General features: G+C 34.3%; 1 protein-coding gene across 1 annotated transcript in view; it reads left to right on the top strand.

The window, feature by feature from the left end:
- lamb2l (laminin, beta 2-like) overlaps positions 1-7,499 on the top strand; it is a 53,922-nt gene extending 46,423 nt beyond the window's left edge. Inside the window, exons 27-36 of the mRNA XM_067370896.1 lie at positions 715-899; positions 1,404-1,651; positions 1,748-1,963; positions 2,047-2,191; positions 3,158-3,365; positions 3,450-3,591; positions 4,357-4,533; positions 4,632-4,785; positions 6,474-6,602; positions 6,769-7,499. Coding sequence (XP_067226997.1) covers positions 715-899; positions 1,404-1,651; positions 1,748-1,963; positions 2,047-2,191; positions 3,158-3,365; positions 3,450-3,591; positions 4,357-4,533; positions 4,632-4,785; positions 6,474-6,602; positions 6,769-6,788 — 1,624 coding nt within the window. The 3' untranslated portion in view covers positions 6,789-7,499. The remainder of the gene's footprint in view (positions 1-714; positions 900-1,403; positions 1,652-1,747; positions 1,964-2,046; positions 2,192-3,157; positions 3,366-3,449; positions 3,592-4,356; positions 4,534-4,631; positions 4,786-6,473; positions 6,603-6,768) is intronic.
- Positions 7,500-7,817: the final 318 nt, after the last annotated feature.

Here is a 7,817-nt window from a genome sequence, read left to right on the forward strand (position 1 = left end):
TTTTGCTGAAATCCGAGAGCTTTCTAACCTCCTTATAGACAGCAATGTCATAATAACCAATTTCAAGGCCCAGAAACGTATTAGAGACATTGTTAAAATAGTTCACATGACAGCAGTGGTTCAACCTTAATGTTATGAAGCGACGAGAATACTTTTTGTGCGCAAAACAAAAATAATGACTTTATTCAACAATTTCTTCTCTTCCCTGTCAGTCTCCACATTGTAAACACAGTGCAGCACTTCCGTGTTCTAGGTCAGAATGCTGACTCATTATTGGCCAGCTCCTGCATCAGCATCACACGCATGCATCATGGTGCTCATATGCACAGTGTCAGCCAATAATGATCCAGCGTTCTGACATATAACCGGGAAGCGCTGCACTGTGTTTACAATGGAACAGCGTTGAAGACTTCATAACATTAAAGTTGAACCACTGTAGTCACGTGGACTATTTTAATGATGTCTTTACTACCTTTTTAGGCCTTGAAATTGGTTATTATGATGTCTTTAAGAAGGTCAGAAAGCTCATTTTATCAAAAATATCTTGATTTGTGTTCTGAAGATGAACGAAAGTCTTGCAGGTTTTATTTTATTGATCACCAAACATAATTTTTTGTCACATTTGCCACATGGTGAGTGTTATTTTGTACTTTGCTTGCATGTTAAATGAGGGTAATTAGAATTTTTCTCCATTTTTAATAAACATAATTTCAGAGCAGAAATAGCTTTGACTGATGGGCGTCTGATGAGTGTGATTCGGGAGCTGAATGGAACAGCATACCTCGACAATGCTCTGAAACAAAACCTAACTGCACTGGAGAAAGAACTGAAAGACTTGAACAATACTCTTCACCAGTTGCGCAGAAGGCTGGAGAACTACCTCACTGCTGGATTGGCAGGTAAATTAGTATTTCTTGGCAAGTATTATGTGAATAAACACATGAAATCAAAACTGACTAATGAAAATTATTTCATCCCAAAGAATGCATTATTTGGCTTTGTAGTCTTTTCAGCAAAATCTCTTCACCTGGAATTAGGCTATTGGATAATATTAACCAATAGCCAAATGGATATTTGAAAATTATTTTAGTAAGCTCTCATTAATTCTGACTCCATTCTAACATATAACACACTTTTCTCCATCCAATTTATAAAATTAAATAAATCAATAAAATTGTTAAATATCCTGTTTCAGATCTGTCAAATTATGGAAGTAAAATGGCTTGCATCAGCCTGTTCACAATGTTTAAGTCCTTTCCATAGATTTTGCCCAGAAAAATGTGCAGAAAAACACTATAGATTATACCAGGGCCTGCTCATGATCAGACCACATTTTCATTCCTCATAATTTTGTTAAAAACATTTAACCTACGTTGATGTCTTTTGTCATTTTTCTTATACAGAGCAATTTGAAAATGTGCGCAAGTACTACCAGAGCTCACTGAATTCAGAGCAGCGCTGTAATGCATCCGTATACGGACCCCAAAGTCCCGTGGAACAGTCTCAAGACACGCGTAACCATACTGAAGCCCTGCTGAAAGAGAGCAAGGATCACTTCCTGCGTACACTTGCCGCTAACAATAGGTCTTTGTCTGAACTGGAGGAAAAAGCTCATGAGATAGACCGAAAGGTCCATCATCTCAGCAAAAAGGTAGAGACTTTCGGCAAAACTTTGGGCTTGAGACCTGAATGGCAGAGAATTGTTAGCTAGATCAGTGATACATCCTTGTTTCTATTATACCTTAAGGTGTGTGGTGGCCATGGCAATGCTAGTGCAAATAGTAGCTGTCCAGATAGCCCTTGTGGAGGAGCTGGTTGTCGTGACCGTGACGGTGTGCTGAAGTGTGGAGGAAAAGGATGTAATGGAACCGTTGGTGCCTCACTGACGGCTCTGGATCGTGCTGATGATGTTCATGAGAGCCTGACCGCTGCCAGCATTGAGTTACAAACCGTGGCTAAAAAGGTAAACGCCTGTCTGTTTGAGCATGTGCAGTGTGTGTGTGTGTGTTAACAAAAAACCTGAAATAATCTCTGCTTACATCTCAGCTTCGAGACATTGCTACTCTCACCCAGACTGTGAAAAATCAAGCGAAGGACACTCTCGATAAAGCGCAGAGCAAGAAAAATATCTTTGAGAACTCCAACAAGAAACTCAGAGACTTCATTCAGAAGATTAGAGATTTTTTGAATGGTCAGTGATCGTGTGATTATGCTTCAATATTGTTGATGTGTTGTGAAATGCAGTGGCATTAAAGGGGGAAAAATTCAAATTACTCACCCTCATGTTGTTTGAAATACAGTTTTTTTTTTTTTAGTTTCTGGAAGATTAAAGGATATATTTTGCAGAATGTCCAAAAAAGTAAAATAAGAAGAAAAAAAAGGACCATAATATACTACCTTTCAAAATTATGCAGTCTGTATGATTTTTTTTAAAAATGTTTTTTGTTAGTCTCTTATGCTCACCAAAGCTGTTTATTTGAAAAAAAAAACACACACATTGTAAAATATTACTAAAACTTAAAATACCTGATTTCTATAATATTATATCTTATATATATGTAATTTTGTTGTTGTTGTGATGCAAAGCTGAATTTTCAGCATCATTACTCCAGTCTTCAGTGTCACATGATCCTTCAGAAATCATTCTAATATGCTGATTTTCTGCTCAAGAAACATTCATTATTATTATCAATGTTCAAAACAATAGTGCTACTTAATATTTTTGTGGAAATCGTAATACTTTTTCTCAGGATTATTTGATAAATAGTAAATTCAAAAGAACAGTATTTATTTGAAATAGAAATATTTTATTATAATAACATTATAAATTTTTTTACTATGAATTTTGATCAATTTAATTCATCCTTGCTTAATAAATGTATTAATTTCTTTCTTTCTTTCTTTTTTTTTTTTTAAAAAGACTTATAGACCTCAATAGTTTGAATGGTAGTGTAGTGTAACAATAAGTATCCAACACTTCTAATATGATAGCTTTGTCTGAGGAACAGCCCAAAATCATTCAAATTTTAAACAACATGAGGGTGAATAAGTTTACATTTTTGCATAAACTGTCATTTTAAAATGTTTCATTATGATAAATGCCTAATTAGCCCTTATTTGAAAACCGTTTTAATAGTAAAAATCATGTTTTATTCAGAGGAGGGAGCAGATCCAGAAAGCATTGAAAAAGTGGCCCAGCAGGTTTTGGCGATCTCCTTGCCAGTCAACAGGACCTTGATAGTCAACATAATCGAGCAAATCAAAGAAAAGATCAACAACCTCACCAACGTGGAGGCGCTGTTCAACCACACCTCAGAGCAACTGGCCAAGGTCAAGGATCTGCTTAAAAGAGCACAAGACGCAAAGTAAGCAGAGAATGTTGTTTGCTGTTTTACACAAAAATCTGTATACAGTAAATGACTAGTGTGTGTGATTTTGTGTTTGCGCAGGTCACAAGCTGAAGGAGTGAGCAATAATATCAATAAAACTAAAGAAGCAATTGAAACCTCTCAAAATGCTATAAAGAAAGCTGAGGAGGAAATGACCACAGCCCAGGAAAACCTCAAGGATGCCCAGAACACCACTAACATGGTAAACCTGATATTTTGCTCATATATATATGAAGACTTCAGATGCAAAAGCCTCTGAGTGGCATCTGAAATTTTCTTCTAAAATGAGAATTTTTATCAAGTTAGTATGTTTATGTTCAGTTATTTCATTTTAATGGCAATGAAAATGACCTATTAATTGCCATTAAAGTGAAATTACTGAACCTAAACATACAATTTTGATAAAAATGCTCATTTTAGAAGAAAATTTCAGATGGCACTTAGAGGCTTTTGCATCTGAAGTCTTCATATATATATATATATATATATATATATATATATATATATATATATATATATATATATATATATATATATATATATATATATATATATATGCATGTACACTTACACTTCCATTCAGAAGTTTGGTGTCTGTAAAAATATTTTAATGTTTTTGAAAAAGTTTCAGATGCTAAACTAGGCTGCATTTATTTGATCAAAAATACAGTAAACAGTAATTTATTTCTGTGATGGTAAAGCTGAATTTTCAGCATCATTACTCCAGACTTCAGTGTCACATGATTTTTCAGAAATCATTCTGATATGCCAATTTGCTGCTCAAGAAAAATTTATTTTCTTCTTCTTTTATAATTGTCGTTACATTTGCTTTTGATCAAATTAATATGTCCTTACTGAATAAAAGTATTAATTTCTTACTTTTTTTAATCTTATTGAACCCAAACTTTTGAACAGTAGTGTATGATCTGATCTGATCTGATCTCCTTTCTGTCCCTCTCTTGAGCAGGTTGACGCCAAACTCTTAATTTTAGACATCAGCCTCATGGATGTGATGATGCGATTGGCCAATTTGTCGCATGGAGTGGATTTATTGAAGAATAAAACGGAGCAGAACAGGGAGATGGCAAAAGATGCCAAAGCCCAGTCGGACAATGCAACACAAGAGGCTGCTGGACTTCAAGAGGTCTTTGTATATGTGTGAACATATGGCTGTAGCTGTTCAGATAATGCTTCTGGCTTTACAATTAATGTTATTTGTATGTGCATGTTTGTGTTTACCAGGAACTGATAAATGCTGAGAATCTGTACAAGGAGCTGAAAAAGAAAGTAGACTTGGTGGGAGGAGAAGGTAATGTTAGCCAAAGAGCCATAGAGATGAAGAAAGAAGCAGAGGAACTGCTGAACAAGGCCATCATGGGCATGAACGACCTCAAAAGTATGTGTCCAACCGCATTTCACATTTACTAAAGTAAAGCACTGACATTTTACGACGGCTAAATTGAACCTATGAGCCAAGGGCATTATCATTAAAGGGTTAGTTCAACCAAAAATGAAATTTATCTCATAATTTTCTCACCTTCAAGCCATCCTAGGTGTGTATGACTTTCTTCTTTCAGCCAAGCACAATCGGAATTACATAAAAAAATATCCTGGCTCTTCCAAGCTTTATAATGGGAGTGAATATTGCTTGAGATTTTAAAGCCCAAAAAAGCACATCCATCCATCATAAACGTAATCAAAACAGCTCCAGGGGATTAATAAAGGCCTTCTGAAGCGAAGCGATGCGTTTTTGTAGCAAAATATCCATATTTATAACTTTACAAACTAGAATCACTGGCTTCCATATGCGAATCGAGTTCATCAAGCATGCTGAAGTGCAGAGGATAGAGCAAAACAAAACACCGGTCACGAATTAGAAGTCTAAAATGAGAATTTTTAAAGAGAATTGTCAGAGAAGTTTGAGTTTGTTGTTCAGCCCTATTTGTTTGAACCTCGAGAAGTGTCTAATTTCGTGAACATGCAGACGATCTTTACTGGAAGCTAGTGATTACAGTTTATGAAGTTATAAGTATTTTTCTTACAAAAACCCATCGCGTCGCTTCAGTCTTTATTAACGCCCTGGAGCTGTATGGATTACTTTTATGATGGATGGATGCACTTTTTTTGGGCTCCAAAATCTTGGCTATATTCACTCCCTTTATAAAGCTTGGAAGAGCCAGGATATTTTTTAATATAACTCCAATTGTGTTTGCCTGAAAGAAGAAAGTCATATACACCTAGGATGGCTTGAGGGTGAGTAAATTATGGGATAATTTTCATTTTTGGGTGAACGATTCCTTTAAAGGATTAGTCCACTTTTAAATAAACTTTTCCTGATAATTTACACACCCCCATGTCATCCAAGATGTCCATGTCTTTCTTTCTTCAGTCGAAAAGAAAATAAGGTTTTTGATGAAAACATTTTTAGGTTTATTCTCCTTATAGTAGACTTGAATGGGCACCAAACAGTTGAAGGTCAAAATTAGTTTCACTGCAGCTTCAAATTGTTCTACACGATCCCAGAGAAGAAATAAGGGTCTTATCTAGTGAAACTATCGCTCATTTTCTGAAAAAAATTGAAAATTATATGAGTTTTAACCATTAATGTTCATCTTGAACTAGCTCTCTTCTTCTTCTCCTCTATTAGAATTCCAGCAGTGTAGACACTGCTAAGCATATTACTGCCCTCCACAGGTCAAAGTTTTGAACTAATTTTTATATGCAATATGCTAGTTCAATAGTATAACAATTAGTTCAAACTTTGTGTAGAACAATTTGAAGCTGCAGTGAAACTAATTTTGACCTTCAACTGTTTGGTGCCCATTGAAGTCTACTATAAGGAGAAAAATCCTGGAATGTTTTCATCAAAAACTTTAATTTCTTTTCGACTGAAGAAAGAAAGACATGGACATCTTGGATGACATGGGGGTGAGTAAATTATCAGGAAAAGTTTATTTAAAAGTGGACTAATCCTTTAAGCATTTACAGTATGTGTTATTTATACTGTCATTTCGCTATTAAACTCAATTTTGAGTTATTTGACTGTTATTTGGCTCTTTTCTCATCTTCTGTTTCCCTCTGAAGAATTGGAGAAAAGGTTAAACAAGAACGAGAAGAAAATGCAGCAGCAGCGAGATGAACTGGCAGAACTGGAGAAAAACGTCACAGAAGTCAGAGAATTTATCCGATCAAAAGTCATGCGCTACACCAACTGTCAGTAGGATCTGTAAATAAATGACAAAATCCTGAAATCTGAAATCAGTTTATCCTCTGTTACCCTCTGTGTGGTTCACATATTGTTACATCACAACCCAAATTGCTATTTCAATGAGATTCAGCAGCTTCACTACTGAATCAGTGGTTTCTCAAACTCTTTCAGGTGCAGTGGAGAAAAACTAATTGCAGATCACCTAATATGCCAAGTCTTGTTTGATGTCCTTGAGTCATCATCAATCCAAACACATTTAATGTTAACGCTATCAGTTAATTCTTTTTTTTTTTTTTTCACCGTTGGTGCTTTTTGTCAATTATATTTTTTGTTAATTCTTTTTTTTATAAGCCAATCAACAAATCAGACCACAGTTTGAGAACCATCGTATTAAATAAACTGTTGTGTAACCTAGTATTTTTCAAAAGTTTGGGGTCCGTAAGATACAGAAAATTAATACTTTTATTCATGAAGTGTGCAAAAAAATGACAGTAAAGACATTAATAATTATTACAAAAGATGTCTATTTCAAATAAATGTTGTTCTTTTGAACTTTCTATTCATCAAAGAATCCTAAAAAAAAAAGTTTAATTGTTTTTTACAAAAATATTAAGCAGTTATTTCAGCATTGATTATAATAAGATTATTTTTGATTATTTTCAGTACCAAAGTATAGTAAAAAAGAAAACTTTTTTTTTTAAATTGATATTATAATTTCAAAATAATATTATTATTTTTTTCTGTAATTTTGATCAAACAAAGTAGCTATGGTAAGTATGTCTTCTTTCAAAAACATTTTTATAAAATCTTACCGACCCCAAACTTTTGAACAGTGGTGTATGTAGACACAATGAAGTGCCTAACGCCATATCATATTTTTATATTGTGTATAAAACATATATGAACACATTAAAGCTTTGGTATGGAATTTAAAAGTTTTTTTGTTTTATTTATATGAAGAAACAGTTTTTTTATGAATTACATCTGATCTACAGGAGGGGGCGATAGAGATTGTAGAAAACATGCAACAGACTGGGGGACATGAAACATTATGTCAGTCCTCACGTTTATGATTCTAATCCATATTCTGAATTTCAGGTTTATTATATACTGAACTTTTAAATTTATGCCCATTAACTTGTTTATCTTTGCTTCATCCTCTCTGTTAGGCAGGGCATGTTCATTTCTGTGAGTATTCCTGTCTGTGTTTGGATCAGTGG

This window comes from Chanodichthys erythropterus, chromosome 20, assembly GCF_024489055.1.
Source record: "Chanodichthys erythropterus isolate Z2021 chromosome 20, ASM2448905v1, whole genome shotgun sequence".
NCBI classification, from domain to species: domain Eukaryota; kingdom Metazoa; phylum Chordata; class Actinopteri; order Cypriniformes; family Xenocyprididae; genus Chanodichthys; species Chanodichthys erythropterus.